General features: G+C 37.5%; 1 protein-coding gene across 1 annotated transcript in view; it reads right to left on the minus strand.

Moving 5' to 3' along the window:
* Nucleotides 1-557: 557 nt before the first annotated feature.
* LOC145667448 (transmembrane protein 98-like) overlaps nucleotides 558-21,833 on the minus strand; it is a 31,597-nt gene continuing 10,321 nt past the window's right edge. Inside the window, exons 2-5 of the mRNA XM_081734930.1 lie at nucleotides 15,101-15,291; nucleotides 11,688-11,916; nucleotides 4,769-4,978; nucleotides 558-2,103 (exon numbers count right to left, since the gene is read on the minus strand). Of these exons, the coding sequence (XP_081591056.1) occupies nucleotides 2,023-2,103; nucleotides 4,769-4,978; nucleotides 11,688-11,916; nucleotides 15,101-15,270 (690 nt within the window). The 5' untranslated portion in view covers nucleotides 15,271-15,291 and the 3' untranslated portion in view covers nucleotides 558-2,022. The remainder of the gene's footprint in view (nucleotides 2,104-4,768; nucleotides 4,979-11,687; nucleotides 11,917-15,100; nucleotides 15,292-21,833) is intronic.

Below are 21,833 nucleotides of genomic sequence, written 5' to 3' on the forward strand. Positions count from 1 at the left end.
GCTCATGCTATTTAGCATAGAAAGTACTTTCTGTAACCTAAAAATAAATCTTGAGTTAATGTCTAACTAATCCAATAATTAGAAGCAAATTATGATTAGAAACTAGTGTCCGCCCAATTATACAACAGACAATTATTGCATATTCCCCCCTCCGAAAAAAATCATAAACTATCATGATGAAAGAACTTTTTTGCTTTGACAACGTTGATAGTGTAAACTCACTACTTGTTTACTCTTTTTCATTAATTTCTCTTTGCCATTTTGAATTTTAGTAGAAGTTATCACAACTCGTACGTGCGACATCATGGTTTTAAAATCCATCGTTATAAATTTATTTTATGAAAACTAAAACACGCACGCACACGTTTATTTAAAGAAAAATATTACAGGAATGGGCGATTTAGCAAACTACCTACATACAAGTTATAACATACTACAAATAAAAAAAAATGTCCACAAACACATGTTGCATTTTCCAAAATAATAAAAATAAAATATGACACAAATGATCAGTCCATAATGTAAGACCAAAAATCGAAAAATTTGTCCACCGGAGATCAAACCCAAAACAACACACACGAATCAATTATGCTTTTATATAAAATATAGAAAAATACATATACGATATGTTTTTTCAATCAATTTATTTTAAAGAACTATACAACTAAAAACATGACGTTCATATTAATATTACATACGATCAACCAGGATTAATTTCCCACAATAGCACTGACCAAATAATAGCAATACGTCATTTGCTTTCTGTGTTTTAACACGATTACGTTTATAGGGACGAGGAATTTACCATGAATTCTGATTTTATTTCAGCTCATTTATTAAAAATACGGGAAAAAGCTAATGCATTTTAGACAAAACCGTGCATTTTATTATATACGAAGTGCATATCAAAATTACTTAGTTTTACCAGAGCTCTCGCAGTTATCAATTTTCGAGTTATATGTTTGTCACTTCAATACAATTCCCGTCCACATCTATGTATACACCATTGCAATCTGTATTCTGATACTATCAAAAGTGTCTTGAGAATTATTTTCGGAGGTTTTAGGCATTCTAAAACGACGCTTACCAGAGCAGCTTTAATTGAACTGAAAATTTCTACCTCGCAATGAATCCTTCAGTTTTTAAAAAACAAAAGATTACTGGGGAGTTAGTTCTTGAAAACAGAGTGGATGTGGGAACCACTTTGATATTCTGTAAAAAGCTGCTGCTTTACCTGGGAGACCTAACGTGAAACGACTTTTTACAACTTCAAATGGTCTGTCGAACTTCTTTTCGCGAAGCAGTGAGGGTCCCGTAAGGTTAGATATTCTCAACAACCCTCCGTGACCGTAGCTTCAATAGGAACTTTTTCTGTGCTGATTAAACAAACTGAGCTTTCGGACCTTGGAAACTCTTCAGTTGACTCTCATCCCCTTTCTGCCATTAATTTACATACGTACCTCCACACCGTAGTCCTCAACATCCCTCAACTGCCGATGAATATCGGCATTTTTTCACAACATATACACAAAAGCTTTATTAGCCACTTCTACGATGAAATCCCTAATTTCAGATCTGTATTTAAAAAAAGTATTTCTTTGACATATGAATTTACTAATACTAACCTGGAAAATAGAAATTGTTTACAGTTAGTTAAGCTTTGAAGTATATTATTTTAATTATTATTAGTTTTTGAACTATGACAAAACGGCATAAAATTTTGTACCCGTCACGCATATGAATCTTAAATTTTGCTTCATCATAAAGAAAAGTTACCCCAAGAATAAATCTTTCTGGTCCCTCTCTTTTTGCCTTTCCTTAAACCCACCGCAAATTAGATCCGATTTATTTTCGCCTGCGTGTGAAATAATTTCGAAAGTTACTGCCTCTCTAAGTTATCTTAAACATTAAAAAAAAAAAAAAAAAAAAAAAAAAGAATATACATGTTTCAATCATACGTTAGTTGTAAAGATAGAAGAGTCAAAAGGACGTATAATATAGCTTCCGGTGGCCCTCTTTCTGTTAGAGCGGGGTGCTTGTTGATGCTCGGCTGTTGAAAATTCGCAAGGATGTTTCTTGAGCCACCGATGCTTCTCGTAAAACCTGTGGGAAAGAGTAAAACCTATTTTATTCACACGTTAAAAATAATCTAGCAACTTTTCTATAAAATTCGATTTTGGAATAAACAGTAAAATAAAACAAATACACTTCTTTAAATATTGTAATTAATTTTTATTATTTATTGTGCATTGTGAATCAAGCGAGGGTCCATGAGTGCCTAAAACAAGCATATACTCCTACTTGTGCTGGTACTAAGAAGTCCGTATAGACAGAATTATGGTAGAGCCTGGGTTTCTGGACCGTAGTGTTGAAATCACCTCTCCCAATGCATGCACTAGGAAATTCAGAGAATTGTGTATAATAAAATGGCATTTTAAGTTTTTTAAAATCCTATTAGATGAGCAGTCCAAGTAGTGAGAATTGTTGTAATCTTAAAAAGTGTACTCATATTCCATGAAAATCTAATATTTTTACGAAAGATATATTGAATCAATTTTTAATCGGAGGGAGGCTGGATAATCCATACCACGGTAGTGGACTAAATTCATCGCTTCTTGACTGATTTTAATCCTATGCATAAGGAGTTAAACTATGATAATATTGTATCAAAACTTCACTTCGAGGAGCGCTTAGTGGCAAGTGTGTGGGTCTATGAACGAAAACAACAAAAAAGTATGCCGCAGGTGATATATAGGTTTCGTGAACGGTTCGGTAAGGAGCTACCAAGTTGTGAGATTTTGATCACTTAGGAGAAGAAAACTGCCCGCCTGGGAAGTGTATGACATAGAGTCGGATTTACTCATGTTTGTTCGGGATGCCAATGTATTACAGTCATGGATTCTGTCCCTGTTCGGGCGCCAATCTATGACATATAGAGTTCGGATTTACTCATATCCGCGTTCGGGCTCGAAATTAATAACTAGATAGGATTCCGAATGTTCCTGTTAAGGTGTCAAATTTATGAGAGATAAAAGTTGATTGTCGTACTAGTTTCTGTTTGGGATGCTAACTATATAACAGTCACGGGTTCAGTTTCAATTCGGGAAGCCGTAGTTTGAGTGTGAATTACGATTCGATTCCTATGGCCAACAGAGCAGCGCAGCAGACTGGCAAATATCAGGCTATCCTAACCATTCCCTTCTTAACTTTTGTCACTTTCGTTTCCAAACTTCTGTGCTGTCCCTTCAATTTGATTTGATTCTCTTTTATTTCCAGTGCATAAGATAGACTTGCACCTTATCATCTCTTTACGCACATATGTTTTATTTTCAATGCTTAAGGTAGCTCTTTACGCATATGCAAAGTACTCTATGCTCTGCCTCAACTCTTAAATTTGAATTTATGTTTAAGTAAAATACTCTCCAAAAATCAGACATCTGTTAGTCTATAGATCACGTCGAATTAAAAAAAAGAAAAAAAACATTTGGAGATAAATCTTCATGCGTACTTTTCAAGAAAATCGAAGAAAATTAACTTTTGTGACGCTTGAAAGTATATTGTACGTTGGCAATAATAGTTGTTTTTATTATTATTATTTTGCTGGAAGAAATTATTTACTTATGTACTGTGTATGTAGCAAAATACACCATTAACTGGCGGATTGTAAAAGGGACCCCGGGGTAAAAGTGGGTCTGAAAAGGGATGCATGAACTCACGCCGTCCCCCGTGCCTATCTTTGTCCATTGTAATTTTTTAGGAAGTGGAGTAACGGCGTCCCCCCGGATTCCCCTCACTTTTACCCCTAATTGTATCTATTCCTGTGACATAGCCTACTCCTTTACGCATCTACTACTTGTATCATTGGGCAGGTGGCTAATCGTGTAATCGCGAAGCCAAACATTTCGAACATAGGCTCTTCAACATTATCGGTTGGCAATTTACGACGCTTGAACCAAATAATAAAAGTATAATGTTGGGAAAGTATTTCGGCCCAACTTGTAGGCCTATTTTCTATGTAGTGTGTATGAGATGATCAAAGTTATTTATTGGCTAAACCAAAGGACCTTATGCAGAGTCGTTTTGACGTATGATTAGCATCACACTAAGGCCCTGACTACTACAGAAACCTGTTAGTTGAATTCTTTAGTATGGCACTAATCACACGTCAGAACGATTCTGCATAAGGTCCAGAATAATTTACATATCGTTGGGAACTAGTTAATAAATCATCGTTGACGCTTTTTTTTTTTTTTTTTTTTTTTTGACCTAATGGCTGAATAAATTGGCCCAACTCTTTTGTACTGGCTTCTGTGACAAATATCAACCTTTCATACATGTGTATGAACTTTCGAACCTGAAAACTGACTACTTGCTATATTAAGAATAGGTTTATAACGGTGCTTTAGCGATCAATTGACCAAACGTAAACACATCTCTTCAATTCAATTAAGGTTACTCAATGATTAATTAATGCACTAATGTATGTAAGACCGTGATGAGGGGAGAATATTCAAAAATCAACCAATTCTCCCCGAAACTTTAAAGTTTACAAGGGATAGGATACATTTTAAGCCTATTGCTTCATTATTATTATTTACTTATTCGTATCTTCCGCGGTTTTCCCTCAGAATACGGCCTGAGCATATTGAATGCCAAAGAAATTGGAACATTTTTAAAACATGCTTCTCGTATAGAAACCTGTGCATAAGCTATATACATGCTGAGTAAAGTTATGCTTTGTAACCAAATGACAATCACAATAACTTACTTGAAGATGGTGTTCCATGTCAGCTAACGTGTGATCTATCCACTTCAAGTTGTTTCTTCGATTTGTGTTGCATCCATATCTAGTAACCAATGCCAAATGACTCACTGAAAGAACCATTACAGACACCCTGGCCTCCAACACTCGAGCATCTAAAGGTGGGTACATACTTCGTACGACATCGTCTACTCGCGGCGAAATAGATCGGGCAATCTTGAAAGAATATTAATGTGTTTAGTTAGTATTGTATAAAGTAACTTAGTGTTTTGAATAGCAGTTTTGAGTCTATCTGTGTTCGACTTCTGTGTAGAAGGTGTAAAGATGATGTGTAGACACACTATGTGATCAAAAGTATCTGGACACCTGGCTGAAAATGACTTACAAGTTCGTGGCGCCCTCCATCGGTACTGCTGGAATTCAATATGGTGTTGGCCCACCCTTAGCCTTGATGACAGCTTCCACTCTCGCAGGCGTACTTTCAATCAGGTGCTGGAAGGTTTCTTGGGGAATGGCAGCCCATTCTTCACGGAGTGCTGAACTGAGGAGATGTCAGTGTTGGGTAAGTTACTTGCCCCAAAAAAGTAACTGCTACTTTACTTCGAAAGTAACGCGTTACTTTTAGGTCCGAAACTTTAAATGTGTCAAAGAAAATTGTAACTTCAATTTACCGTACTGCTATTATTATTATTATTATTATTATTATTATTATTATTATTATTATTATTATTATTATTATTATTATTATTATTGTAAGTTCTGAATAGCTTTATGTAAATGCAAGGACAAATTTTTACTTCATATATGAACATTTTCATATAAAGTAACATTGATAAAATGCCATACTGCGTTATTCGTAGGGATGGGCACGACCGAGTTCGAGCGAGTTTTCTTTAAAACTAGGAGTCAAGGACATTATTAACGAGCTTCTGAATTTGGGTTGAGGGTCTAGGTTCAGTATTCGGGCTCGTGCCAAACACTTAAAAGTTATAGGGCACTGGTCAAATATCTTCAAAACTGCTCGGCCCGGGTTTAGAATTATCAACGACTCGAGCAGCTCGGCTCACAGCTCATTCACTATCGACCCGAACCGAGAAGTGAGCCGAGCCAACAGCTCACCCAACCGACTCGGCTCAGTTGAGCCGAACCGAGCAAATGGCTCATCCCTACCAAGCCAGCTCGAGCCGATGTTTCACCCGAATCGAGCCGGCTCGAGCCATCTCAGTTGAGCCGAGCCGACCTGAGCTTATTATAAAAAAAATCTCTTGTGGTCTCGCTATCAAGACGAGGTGAGATGCGAGCAGTGTCCCCTCTCGTGAGCAACACTAAAAGTATTCCATATTACTGTTTAGCTTACATTTCTCATGGCTTTCGCTTTCCAGTGCAATCAGGCCATGATTTCCAGACGAGTTAAAACGAACGAGCCATTTATCAAACTCGACTGGACTTGAAACTCGACGCGAAAAATTAAAAATGGTTGCTTATTATTGGTCTGCTAAACTAATTATATAATAATAACAATGTTGTTATGTAAAATTAAAAATACAGATTATAGAGAAACATTACACTACAACTAATAAAATGAGAACACATGAACTGGGAGTGAATCAAAACTTGCCAGTAACTCTAAAATCGATACATGTTTTTTAAAGCTAGTTTCAAACTCTATAATCAATGGGACTCTAGGATAAGCAAACTGATCTGAAAGAACTCCAATATTACATATCATCAGCAAACTATTTTCTAGTAATAAAGTAGACCTGCTCATCAGAACAGTTTATTCATATTAACCCCTTACTGTATATCGTTAATTATGGCACCCTAGTTGTTGATAAATATTTTCCTCCGGGGTACTTCAGACACTTTACTTTTAAATTCTGTCCACCATCATCCTCAGCTTTTAAGAAAAAAAAATATTCTTTCAAATGTTCGAACGGTAAAATATTTTCGTTCCCCATCTTTATAAAAACAACACCAATCAAAGTAAAATAGACTACCGGTATCATTGCACTCCTAGTTCACTCACTGAATGTATTGATTTGGAGCTGTCAAAATCTACGACAAAATCTTCCAGGTACTTACAATCAGATTTCCTTAAAGCTGTCGTCATCTTCCAAAAACAGCAAGTGGTACTACGAACTTATCTTTTTATCTGTGTGTCAATGACTGTCGATCACTGACATACGTAGTGCATGCTCGATTGTTTCATTCTGAGAAATTCACTTACAGGAAAGAAACATTTGTTTCCGAAAAAATATACATATATTGTAGTTACTCATCAGAAATGTAACGCGAAAAAAGTAACGCAAACTAGGTACTTTACCTAAAAATTTGTAACGCGTTATCGTTACAGTTACTTTGGAAACCATATAACGCGTTACTAGGAAACGTTACTTAAAAAGTAACGCGTTACTTCCCAAGATTGGGAGATGTATCGATGTAGGTCGGTGAGGCCTGGCACGAAGTCGGCGTTCCAAAACATCCCAAAGGTGTTCTATAGGATTCAAGTCAGAACTGTGCAGGCCAGTCCATTACAGGGATGTTATGGTCGTGTAACCACTCCGCCACAGACCGTGCAGTATGAACAGGTACTCGATCGTGTAGAAAGATGCAATCGCCATCCCCGAATTGCTCTTCAACAGTGGGAAGCAAGAAGGTGCTTAAAGCATCAATGTAGGCCTGCGCTGAGAGTGCCACGCAAAACAACAAGGGGTGCAAGCTCCCTCCAAGAAAAAAACGACCATACCATAACACCACCACCTCCGAATTTTACTGTTGGTACTACACACGCTGATAGATGACGTTCACCGGGGATTCGCCATACCCACACCAAACCATCGGATCGCCACATTGTGTACCGTGATTCGTCACTCCACACAACGTTTTTCCACTGTTCAATCGTCCATTGTTTACGTTCCTTACACCAAGCGAGGCGTCATATGGCATTTACCTGCGTGATGTGTGGCTTATGAGCAGCCGCTCGACCATGAAATCCAAGTTTTATCACCTCACGCGTAACTGTCATAGTACTTGGAGTGGATCTTGATGCAGTTTGGAATTCCTGTGTGATGGTCTGGATAGATGTCTGCCTATTACACTTTACAACCCTCTTCAACTGTCGGCGGTCTCTGTCAGTCAACAGGCGAGTACAACGCTTTTGTGCTGTACGTGTCCCTTCACGTTTCCACTTCACTATCACATCGGACACAGTGGATCTAGGGATGTTGAGGAGTGTGAAAATCTCGCATACAGACTTCTGACACAAGTGACACCCAATTACCTGATCACGTTCGAAGTTCGTGAGTTCCGCGGAGCGCCACACTTTGCTTTCTCACGATGTCTAATGAATACTGAGGTCGCTGATAATGAGTACCTGGCAGTAGGTGGCAGCACAAGGCACCTAATATAAAAAACTCCGTTTTGGGGGGTGTCCGGATACTTTTGATCACATAGTGTATATTTTAACGTATTAAGCCTAATATGTTTATTATTATTAATTCAAACCCAGTATAGCAGGATGGTAAATAGTTGAAACCAAAGGTAAAAGTGGATCTGAAAAGGTAGGGGTATGCATGAGATCACGTCGTTCCCCGTATCTATCTTTGCCTTTTTTTTTTTTTTTTTTTAGAAACCAGTGTTTGATCTTGAAAGTACATTTTAAGTACTCTCGTTGGAGTACTTAAAACTAATTACTTCAACGAGGGTAGAGTATAAGTACTTTCAAGGTCAAAAAGGAGACATATGTATATAACTCTACTTAGCTGATATTTCTAAATTGATCATCGAATTCAAATCCCCACCAGTTTCGAAAGACAAATTTATCTGAACTCACGCTGCGTTCCTGTGAGAATGTGAATGCGAATTTTTCAGTACATGTAAATGAACTGAAGAGCTGCTAGAGACCTGCACGGGCCGGGCTTGGGCGGGCCGACTCTGTTATTTCTTTGGGCCGGGCCGGGCCGGGCTTGGGCTGGCCGACAGATTTCTCTTCAGGTCGGGCCGGGCTGGGGCCGATCAATTGCAATTCTTTAATAATTATTGACTTTCATTAAACGATAATTGGAATAAAGCCAAACGTTGAAGAAGTGTGTCCGTGAAAAATGTTGCAACGAATGCAATAGCTATTTACAGTTTGTGTTGCTTAGTGGCTCCACTTTCACTATAGAGGATTGCAGGCATTATGCGGTAAATTGAGCTCTGACCTTGACCTTCACTGAACTCAAAATATAAAAAGAAGGGGTGGGAATGTTTTGCCTGTCGCTAAACAATATTGATATCTTCACTTTACGCTAAAAATCAATTAAGTTAGATTTTTGTTACAGGGAATGGAGTTTTTGTTCTCTCGATGACAGGCAAAGTTCTAGGAGGCAATGGTACCATTCGGGAGGCAAGCGTCAGGTTGTGAACCAAAGTTTAGAAAATGTTTCTGAGGATTAGGTCAAATTTAGTACTAAATTTTGAGAAAGATTCGGACTCGAGCTATTTTTTTTTAAAATTATCGGGCCGGGGTCTGGACAAAACCTTTTAAAATTTATCGGGCCCTGGCCGGGCTTGGGCCAAGAATTTTGAAAAATTTATCGGGCCAGGCCGGGCCGGGCTCGGGCCGAAAATTTCCAAAACTCTTCGGGCCCGGGCTGGGCCGGGCCTAGGTACGTTCGGGCTGGATTGGGCTCGGGCCGAAAAATTCGGCCCGTGCAGGTCTCTAAGAGCTGCAACTGCTTTAGACCAGCAAATTGCAAAAAAAAAAGAAAAAAAAAATATGACGCGAACATAGTGGAATTTTCGTTCGAAATTTTGCAAATAGAAGCATCGTCTGCAGTCGAATCGATGACATTTCCAAGATAGGAAATGGTTATAGAAATAGTGTTTAGTGATGAAAATACACTAAATGTAAGTTGTTTGAAATACAGTACAAATTTTAGAAGATATGGAATAATTTGAACGAGAAATAGTATTCCTTCCTTTTATTTTAATAAAAGAATGTATGTAGCCAATAATGAGAATCTGTATTATTGTTAAAATAAGGTAGCATACAAGCACTAAAGCTTCAACTTAGCATTACTTAACAAGCAGAATGAATCTGGCATCATATTATAATTCAGTTGGCCAAAGCTGAATCTATATTCGACTTTTAGTTGTAAAAGTATTTTAAATCTTTTGACCGTCATATCCTTTTGTGCAAAGTTAAGCCGTTTCAGACCATTCTTTTTAAATGCGAATTTCACATAGTTACTTTCAAATATTCATACCTCAAACCCTAATTGGCCTAAAGATGTGAAACGAAACCGGGATACTCAGAATAGAACGAAGATTCATAAAATATATAACGTCCAAATTTAGCAAACCGTCAATTCGAGAAGTGAGGGCCAAGTATGATTCTTACTTTGTACTGCCCGCAGTGCGTAATAATATGGCCATCCCCGCTCTAAAGAATCTAATCCTTCAACAAATGCATATTCCGGAGTTCAAACATGCACTCAGCTCTAGCTTTGTTATTATATGAAAATTGTGAATAAAGTTCCTATATTACTATGCTACATACATAACTATATGAATGGTAACAAATAGGATCTTAACTGGCATCACCAGCACATATATTGAAATGAAATAGGAATGCTTTTGTAAAACAGCTATCTCCAACTGAATGCCCAATGACGTCACAGTTTGTGACTATCCTTCCCAGTAAACCACACGAAGAGGTGAAGGAGAATGCAGAAAACCTGATGTTGATAAAAGATAATAATGACAGGCAAAGAGAAGCATCGATACCGTAGTCGATGATTTTGTAAGCATACTATCTGTGAACCTATGACTAAACATATAGGGCCTACTGCCAACACCTGTTTATTTCGTTCTCCTATCTCCTTCCACGCTCAACGTATTCCTCACTGCGGGTTCTCTGATTGCAAAAGCGTGCCCTTACGTCATACATCAGCCAGTTGAAAATGAAACTGCTCTAAATAATCCAATCTTTCAGCAAATGTAAAGCTGGAAATTCTAACGTTTGAGTTTGAGATTTTTGATAAAGAATTTGTTTCCATCGGGTTCGACGTTCTCACTACTTTTTTAATTAATATTTTACGACCTCAGTCCTCTCATGTAATGCATTGCATATCCAAGGGCGCCCATGTTGTGGTTTCCAAGGGGGGCAAATATAAGTGACATTTCAAATATAGTTTCAAATTGTGCTGTAACTAATGTAAAAATTCTATTGGGTTTTCGATATTCCCAAGTATAATTTCCTGTTAGGGAGGACAAGCGCCCCACCTTGTCCCCCCCCCCTGATGGGCGCCCTTGTGCATATCCTCTCATGAAATTTAGTAGTTTTATACGTATGACCATTTTCTGATCCTAACATTCTGACTGCTTCGCCAATGCCTTTTGCTGACAAACTGAAACAAACATTCCATCAATTAACACGCTTAAACCATTGTTGCTAGACACTATATTTTAATTACATAACCATTATCGTTGAGAAACAAAATCAGTAGCTTCATTTCAGGTTATTCCAGGGGAAGAATATTGTACACCATCATAGGAGTACCACTTTTTGTTAGTTGTATATTAGTATACAATTTATTAAAAAGCGTGTGGTTCTCAACCTCAGGGGGAACAATTGTCCTTGCCCTTTCTAAATACTGTCGCTGAACAAAGTCATAAAGACAGCTCCTTTAATTGTAATAAAAATTGCTTTTCTTTTCGCATACTTAAGATTTGAATTTCCATATTGTGCTATGTAGTTGCACCCACTGCAGTAGTTAATTCAATATTTTATCAAAAGAGAGCACAACTTGGAGCAATCAGTGCCACCTTGCGATTGAACTTTTAAACTTCATGCGTCGAGTTTGTTTCAGTGTCAATGTTAGGTCAGTATTTGGTCGGTTAGTAATGTACATAAATAACAACTGGTAAGCAAAAACTTTACCTCAATAATTTCATATGTTTGCTGATGGTGTATTGATTTCATAGCCATTGCAGCCAGTTGTTCAGTGAGATTGTGACAAATCTTTAATATAGCCAAGCAATGAGGAACCAAGCCTGTAGCATCGTCAATCCATTGTTCGTCAGCTAATATTTGTTCGATATCTGGATGCAGCCGAACTTCACCCAGTTCCAAAACAGCTGAATCGGCTTCAATCAGTCGAACATCAGCTCTGAAAAATAATTTGTTTTAGATTTTAAAAACAAATAATATACTAAAAAATATAATCTGTCTTTCCTTAGAGTTCAATCATGGTAGGTTAAACCAGGGTGCAAAATCCTGGAAGTTGCGAGAAATTTGCCCACTTAGTGTTTTTGGGGTAAAATTTCACCCTGTAATAAGTTAGGAGGGGTGGGAAAAGTGACACCATTACGAGAAATTCGCAAATTGATTACAGTAATTCACATGTAATTAATGGGAGGAACTAGTGATATGGGGAGACACAGAAAACAACTAAAGTCAGTAGTATTGATTTCTGTATAATATTAAAGGGGAGTAAGATATTAATACTTACGGTTCAGGTATTGTAAGTTTCGTAATCAGATATAAATTCAAAGACCCAAGTAAAGATATCCAGATTCTGGGAGGCCCAAGCTAACTTTTGGTCCAGGGAACTCTCGTCCCCGCTCCCCCAGATCGGTGCCCATGACAAGATTATGATCTTGCAACTTCGTATCCCTAATTCCACATAGTGTTCAAATATATGAACTCTATATATCAAGCATTCAAGCGAGACCTTTATTCACTACTCTTGCTCACCGTACCACTTCAGATGTGATGATTTCGCACCCTGGGTTAAACAGTAACTATTTTTGTAGCAGCAGCATCACATCAGGTTTTGCTTTGGAGGGGGAAAGACAAAGATTCTCCACCGACATACGAATGAATTAATACATGTTTTTAGTTTAAGGTTCCACTATTATGTTTTAGGCTAAAGGAGACAGACATAAGAATTTCTTTTTTTTTTCTGTTTTAAGTATATTACTATACAATTAAGTAAGAAATATGTATTTCTCAAAATCAGGAGAGGGAATTTTTACCTGCCCTACAATTCCTAATCACCCCTGTATTAAAGACATAACAAAGAAAAAGCAGTTTTTTCACTTCAAACGGGAGCAGGAAAGAGGTGAGACGCTTTCGCCGCCACTGTGTACAGTATACAAGACCAAGCTTTTTCAGCCACACCAACTAGTCTAGTGTTTGCTAAAGAATATTCTTGAGTATCCCATAATAGAAGTCTTATTACATATTTAGGTAGTGAAGCATGGGAAAATAGAATAATGAAAACATTTAATAAAGCAACATGCACCATCGCTCCTAGCGGCAAGTATGTAAAAGAGAGAATAAGAGCTTGTTATTGTGTTAAAGGCCGTTTCGATTCAAATATACAATTCGTAGTGTCAAAAATATATTAAGATAAGTTTCTCCCACAAATGAAAATAACCATGTATGTGTTCATGATCCCTCCTCATAAATCTGTATTCAGCTGCAATAACGGATAAATTATTGTTACTGTACCAATTCACGAAATATTTTGCACTGCTACTTGCTCTTGTGCCATTGTTTAAAGAAAAAATAGCAACACTCGGGCAAAATGACTTAGTGTTTACTTTGTTAATTTCGTTTTTAACTGACTCCAAGAAGAAGTTCACATTATAATAAAAGAAATAAAATATTTTTAAGTTCACAAAACGGAATCCATAGAAATATAACTAGCTAGAGAAGAAATGTGATGATTTAAACCTTTAATGTGCAAATATTTTCATTTTGTTCTTAATATTTAGTGTTTATTTTGAAGGAAAATGGAAAAGACCAAGAAGGAAGTTTCTTCATACAAACACTAGCAAAAACGACTAAAGAAAATTGTCTGATGTCACGAATTAAGAATATTATTGTTTTGTTTATACAAGCACATTTGGTGAATTCCCTGTAAATATTGGATCCAGTGTGGTGATTGTAAAACATGAGCTCATGAACGATGTACACAATCTAGTGTAGGATCTTATTTTTTTTCTGATTTGCACGAACAGTGAGTTGCTAAGATATAGGTTGTGTGTTAAGTGAAATGCATAACGTGACAAGAAGTTGAAATAGACTAATCAATTGCATTAATATAATTAATTTATTGCGTTAAGTCGAGTAGTGAAAAAAGTCATTATCTTAAAACTTAAAACTTGTATGTTATATTCAAATAACATTTCATTGTAATTCTTAGTGTTTTCTCATAACCATTAAGTTATATAATACCAGAATCTACAGTACTACTACTGACTCTCCCTGCTGGACTAATGGCTAGCTCGTGTATCTTATTGGTGCACGTGGTCCAGGTTCGATTCTTGGTAGGAGAGCACAAAAATTGAGGGGGTGAGCGCAACAGTGGTCTAATCCACATTTTTTTAAAATGGAGAAAAATCAAGTTAAACTTAAACACGTTTTTTTTTTTTTTTTTGACAATATATGTATGTACAATGTATGACACATTCAAGCACTTGTGCTTGCTTTTGGTATATTGTATATACAATCCGCGGCAAAAAAAAAAAAAAAAAAAAAAAACTGCAACATGAGCATATAAGTTTATTGTGAAATGACGAATTCTTTTGCTCCAAAATAAGTGTGCACGGGAGGAGGCCGAGGTTTATCCTGGCGTGATTCGTTCCACTTAGACGTTATGTTGATTCCCTGTGCTGTTAGTCGTAGTTTCACAATAAACTTACATCCTCATGTTGCAGTTTTTTTTTTCCGCGGATTGTACCTTAGTTTCTGATCTTTCCTTGTAGATAAGCTGAATAGTTCGCATGTTTCTTGTTTCTGTAAGAACAATATCTAAGAAAGTAATGTGTGTTAGAATTTATAGGCCTTATGCAGAGTCGTTTTGACATATGATTAGCGTTATACTAAAGGCCTGACTACTGCAGGAAACATATGTTAGTCGAACTCTTTAATATGGCACTAATTACGCCCGCCCTTTTCTTACTTTCTCCTATATAAAACCCAGACGGAAACGATATTTAATCTAGACCAGAGCGCAAAATTTCCGGTTGCCAGGTCGCCATTCGTAACTAAATGTTTTTAGTTTGGCGATAGGAATTTCGTCTTTATTTTCCTTGCCCTTGAATTGCGGAGGAAAACAATGGCAGCTAACTCTGATCTCGCTACTGCATGCAGACCTGAAATTTCGAGCCCTCATGTAGACAGACGAATTGAAATTTATATACTAAACCTAGGTTCTCAAAGGCACTTTTGATATGATATTCTTTGAAGAACAAATGTTTGAACGTGAAAACATGTACTTTCGTCCATTAATGTGATACAAACGTTAAACTTACGCAAGAAATATATAAAAGCTGAAAACTCACCTCATGTCAGAATTGCAAGCGTTGAAAATGCTTCCGTGACGACAGAATTTCTGATGACAAATTACAATGAGTACAAGGAAAGAGCCCACGAATACAGCAGCCAATACTCCAATAGCCACAGCAACCACTGTCTCCATGCCGTCCGTTAGGATTAGAGATAGCCCGCTCATTGTGGATTAGAACATAATGCACTTCGGATCCACACAGCACAAGGGAAAAGAAAACATATTTATTAGATGGTGAAACATACAATATTAATAGAATGTTTCAGTGGCATAAACAAAGTTTCTTGAAGGGTGTTTCAAGCACCAAAATTCATATTGTTTATATATTAAATAATAATAATATTCAAATGTGAACTACCTCCCACATGTGTTACTGTGGGCAATTTTTTGCGTTCTTCTTTCTGCATCTTTCATGTAGAATTGGTCGGAATTTGAAGCTTCGCAAAAAATCGAAACGTCTCGTCTCGGCATTGTAGATGATTTATCCTTTGTTCTTTCTTCCTTTTCCGTTTAGGGATGCGCACGAGTCGAGTCGAGATTTAAGACTGTCTCGACTCGACAGGTTCTATCTCGACTCGAATTCGAGACGAGACGTCTCGAAATTCGAGTCGAAATAAAATATATGAATTAAAGTATACGCACACATCAAACAGAACATTATAACTATCTACCTAATTGTCAGTATGTCCAGGGGATAACAACGGCGACGCGTCTTAGCATCGACGCAATGATTCTTGGTAGGTCGCTGGAAAGAGTTGGCACCACATGTGCACACACAGGTCACCTAATTCCCGTAAATTCCGGGAAAGGTGGCGATGCGCTCTTATGTCACGTTCAATCACATCCCAGATGTGTTCGATTGTGTTCAGATCTGGCGAGTTGGAGGCCCAGCACATCACTTGAAACTCGCCCCTGTGTTCCTCGAACCACTCCATCACACTTCTGGCCTTGTGACATGGTGCATTAACTTGTCGAAAAATGCCACTACTGTTGGGAAACCTGAACGTCATGAAGCGGTGTATGTAGTCTGCAAGCAGTGTTCTGTACGCCTCGGTCGTCATTGTGCCTTGTTCGAGCTCCACTAGACACATGGATGCTCACGTGAATATTCTCCAGAGCATAATTAAGCCGCCGCCAGCTTGTCTCCGTCCTGCAGGACAGATGTCAAGGTGCTGTTCCCTTGGAACACGACGGATTTGCACCCTCCATCTCATTCAGAGAATTTATGAAGTTACTTTATCGCAATACTTTTATACAAACTAGATAATCAATTATTATTATTATTATTATTATTATTATTATTATTATTATTATTATTATTATTATTATTATTATTATTATTATTATTATTATTATTATTATTATTATTATATTTGAAGTACAAACAAATATCACGACATTAATTATTAGTTTTAATTAACTGAATTCAGCTGAAAATTAAATCTTCATCTCGAAAGATTAACTATTAACTTTATGCGTTCTGTACCCTTCTAAAGTAACAAATAGTGGCATGCGCGCCGACTTCGTGGGTGCTCCGGGGCTTCAACACTTACACAAATAATCTTGTGGGTGCGCCGCACCAAGTTTTTTAGTTTGATAGAAACAAAATAAAATATTTCTCACTTGCCATTATCAAAAAATAATAAGCAATTAAAACATTGAGATGCAAGTTAAAATTTCTAACCTCTAAAACAAATCGTTTGTTTCAGGGTGTTTGTGCAAAACCAACTAAGCAACACACTTAAGAAAGTCATTTTGAAGTTTATGTTCACAACAAAATCCTTGTACAGTTTTTTCTGCAATACCATTACAATTCTTTGCTTTTATGAAGAATTATTTTATTTTAATGAATGTGGTATTTTTCTTTTAGTAACGTGTTGGTGATATTATTTCCTCTTGTAATCATCGTGCATCATGTAAGTTGTTTAGAGTAGACGACACACTTAATGTTACGATTACAGTAACTTATCGTTAACCTTGGACCCGGGTTTGAACCTGTTTCTCTTGCGTTTGTCAGCCGTGTTACCGACCATAGGCGTCTCTGGCGGGGGAACGAGGGGGTCGCGTCCCTCCCAATATTTTGAAGTACAAAATATTCAATATTTCATTCTAATTTAATTTATTTACTAACGACAGAATAACAAACAAATAAATAAATAAATAAATAAATAAATAAATAAATAAATAAATATATTTATTTGGAATATATTATTCAGGCTGTGGAACGATTATATCAGAGTTCTTGATATACCTTAGGGGATCCGTAAAGGTAAGCAGAAAGGTAACAAATGGAATCGAAGATAATAAGTAGGTTGGGCTAGGTACACCATTTTAATCACTTTCTTCGATGTCCCCCCCCCCAAATTTTACATGCCAGAGACGCCAGTGTTACCGACTAAGCTAGGACAGCCCCAACTTATCCTTATAGTACCGGTATATTTCACTTTATCACACCACAGCCCTTTATGATAGTGTTATAAAGGATTTAAACTAAAGGAAATCAATCTAAAAATATGGAGACTCCACTGAAAACATATAACACGTTCCGCCATTGATATGCACCCTCATAAATTTTGGAAAGTCGGAGTCGTTGAATACTGAAATTGGTTGTAAGGCTGTTTCTGAGTGAATACTTTCTTCAAAATAATATTAAAAATTGTAGAAAGATTTTCGAGACATTTAAGTCGAGTCGAGATTTTTACGAGCAGTCTCGACTTCACTCGTGTATCGACTCGAGAATTCGAGACAAGAAATACGTTTGTCTCGACTCGTCTCGAATTTTAAGAAGTGTGTCTCGACTCGAATCTTGACTCGAATTCGAGGTGAGTCGAGTCGAGATTCGAGACACGTCTCGACTCGTGCGCATCCCTATTTCCGTCCTTTTTCCATTCTAGATCAAACATCTAAAACGCTGAAATACGTGTTTGTTTTAGACAAATTATAAACACCAAATTGCATGTCTTTAATCGTAAGAGATATCAAGTTATGGACTCCTTATTAGAGTGGTTCTCAACCTAATTCATATCACGACCCCCATTTTATCACACCCTCTTGCCAGCAACCCCCTTATAATTTCTGGTTTGAATTAAGCTTGCGTGAGATTTCTAATATTGCGGATATCTCTCGATATCAATCTAATAGTAGAATCTATTTCTTGTATATAGTGGATACAGTAACTTGCCTAAAAGCGAATGGATTAAAACCAAATTTGATCAGTTGATTCATATTATAAATATCGAATCCAATCCGTCATACTATTTCAAAATGGAAGCCGTTTGAAAATTTTAAAACTTTATAATCCCCTTAATTTTGTGTAATGATAAAAAGTAAGTGATTTTCTAATTTTAATTTAAAAATACTTGGACAGTTGTTTAAAAAAAGTTATTGAGTATGTTAATTTTCGAGAGGCTGCAACTTTGAGTACCTCATATTGTTGTGAATCAAGTACATTGTTGTGTATATGTTCAGTATCACCGAAAAATGTGAAAAACAAGTTTTCTTCCATGGTAAGCATTAAAACAAAGACAATAAATCGCTTATTAGTTGAAAATGACTTGGTAATGTGCGTCACGAAGATTGAACCGGACATTGCCGCACTAGTGAAATCACATCATGCTCAGATGTCTCATTAGTTTTCAATTTTAATTGCATTTCAATATCCAGATTTTGTTGCATTTGTATTTTTCTGGTATTTCAATATGCAGTTCTCATTAGTTTCATATCGTACCTCTTTCATTTACGAGGGCAATCCCCCCAAAAAAAAGTATCCTATATTTTTAGATATACAAAGAACCGTTTATTTTCTATAATTGCTACATCAGTTTAATGGTTGAACAAAGCTTTATTTTTCTACATAATCGCCATTTCGGTCGATGCAGTTTTGTAGACGCTGTGGTAATTTTACAATGCCCATGTCATACCAGCTTGCCGCCATGCCCTTCAGGAAGCGTTGGACCTCATCTTTTACCTCATCATCGGAGCAGAACCACCGTCCAGACAAATGTTCCTTCAACTTAGGGAACAGGTGGTAATCGCTGGGTGCCAAGTCCGGACTGTATGGTGGGTGTATGATGAAGTTCCAACCAAAATTTTGCAGGAGATCGACGGTTTGACGGGCGTTGTCATGGAGAATGCTTACGCCCTTGCTCAACATCCTTCTTCTCCGGTTCTGAATTGCCCTTCTGAGTTTCTTCAGTGTTTCACAGTACCAGTCAGCGTTGACTGTTGTCCCAGCAGGCAGAAAGTCGACCAACAGTACCCCTTCCTGTCCCAAAACACAGTTGCCATGACTTTACGGGCAGATTGTGTTTGCTTGAATTTTCGTGGCTTGGGCGAAGAGGGATGCCGCCACTCTTGTGACTGTTGTTTTGTCTCAGGTGTAAAGTGGAATGGCCAGGTTTCATCATCCGTGACAATCGAGTCCAAGAAGTTGTCCTTTTCGTCATCATAGCGGCGAAGAAATTCGCGGGAAGAATCAACCCGTTGCCGTTTGTGGTCTTCTGTCAGCATACGCGGCACCATCTTGCACACACTTTCCGATATTAACTTTTCCGTTAAAATCCTGTGGATGGTGCTTCTGAAAACCTCAGGAACCAAAATACAGAGAACATCCAGAGTGATCCTCCGATCTTTACGCATGAGTTCCTCAACTTTCGCGATTGTCTCGTCGGCAATTGATGGCCTCCCGCTCCTTTTCTCGTCATAAATTTCAGTACGACCGGCTGTAAACTCTCTACAACCACTTGCGAACGTTTTTGACATCCATGCACGACTGTCCATACACTTCCATCAATTGGCGATGAATGTCAACCGGTTTAACACCTTTTGCGTTCAAAAATCGAATAACTGCGCGAACTTCGCACTTGGCGGTAACGTTCATCGGGAGCTCCATTTCGAATGGCTGCCAAGCCAAGACTGAGCATCCGAGCGAAGCGCCTGCGTGCTTATGTGGTAGCGGAGAAGGCACCACCCACAACAGTGTTGCCAACAACCGTATTAAAAGTTTCTCTACGTCCCCCCCAAAAATAGGAGACCTTTTTGGGGGGATTGCCCTCGTAAATTGATTTTTAAATAACTCTGCACCTGTTGAAAATGTTGAGTAGACCTATTTTTTGTTGTTCTTAACAGTGTGTATAAATGTAAAAATATGCCTATCAGAATAAAATTTAAATAAATTTTAAAAATATATTCCCGAAGTAGATTCTAATTATATTTATCTCTTCCGCTTATGTTTGCGACCCCCATGAAACCCTCTCGCGACCTTTCAGGTTGAGAAACCCTGCCTTATTATAATAATTGTAAATTCCTACAATTTTCCTTCCTACTCTTTTCTTCTCTTCTTGATTAAAGAAGACGCTGAAACACATTCCTTATTTTAAATGAAATGCTTATATACAAAATTCCATATTTCTAACTTTCAGATATTCTTAGATACTCAAATACCTAGATATCTAGACAGCGCCGTAACTTAGATTTTTTTTCTGGGGGGACAAGCATTAATATGCGTATTTGCGCCATCTAGAAGAAGTTGATTTTCTAATTCTTGGGCCCCCTCTTTTCATCTTTCTCTTACTCTTTATGGGTCCCCCGGAGCCTGTGGGCTCTCCCACACGGCAAGATCTGCAGGGCCGTTAGTTACACCTCTGGGCCTGTTCCACACATGACAAATTAATTGAGGGGACAATGTTGACAAATCTCAAATCCATACGAATATATATTATTTCTAGGGCCCCTAATAGTAGACATTTTTTACTGAAATGGGTCCATGACTCATTTTTGTTTTATTTACCTTTTCTGTGCTGTTTTCTTTATGTAATGTAGTGAACCTGTTTATAGGTATAATTTCATGTTCGTATCATATATGGAGTAAGAAAATTTTGTCTTAAAATGGCCCCCCCTCGAACTGCGGGGAGCCTCCCTGGGGGACAGTTACTCCCCTTCCCCCACAAGTTATGGCCCTGTACCTAGATACTTCAGATATTCAAATAATACACCCCATATTTCCCCACTTCCTTGATATATTTCCAAGAATCCTTTCTTAGTGGCACCTTACGGCAGAAATTTTATGTGCTGTCCAAGTTTGAAGTTTCTAGCTTAAGCGATTTGCCCTGGGCGTTGATCAGTTAGTCAAACAGTTAGGGCTTCCCCCTTTGTATATAGAGATTAGACTCTATTATGGATATATCTTATATATACGTAAGGTATATAATATATTTACATGGTCATTCTTTTACAAGATAGAAGCATACGAAGATAGGGATAGCATCTAGTCTCTTGTCGTCTCGAAATTTCGAGACGAGACCGAAATCGAGATGGATGTTCGTAAATCGAAACGATTCCGAGACTCAACGTATATTTGGACTTACTCCAGATGAGACCGAGCTCGATAGTCCAGTCTCCAAAGTCTCGGTCTCATCTCGAATTTTGACCAAAAATATGCGGTGCTGAAATTACCTTTACTCAAAATGTTTAGTGAGGCAGGTTGTCGCGAGAAAGAGCCAAGCCAAGCCAGAACACATGAACAGAGGGTAACATCACATATCGTAGCTTACGCTGTTACAAAATCTCTCATATATATATATATATATATATATATATATATATCAAGCAGGGTTGCAAACTCCATATAAAATAACAATTTTTGTTCGGTCATTCCTCATTTCTATAAAGAAATAAATGTCTATATTTACTTTTGTTAGTTATTATTTCTCTAATTGAGAAGGCATTTG

Source organism: Thermobia domestica, chromosome 13 (assembly GCF_964235325.1).
Source record: "Thermobia domestica chromosome 13, izTheDome1.hap1.1, whole genome shotgun sequence".
NCBI lineage: Eukaryota > Metazoa > Arthropoda > Insecta > Zygentoma > Lepismatidae > Thermobia > Thermobia domestica.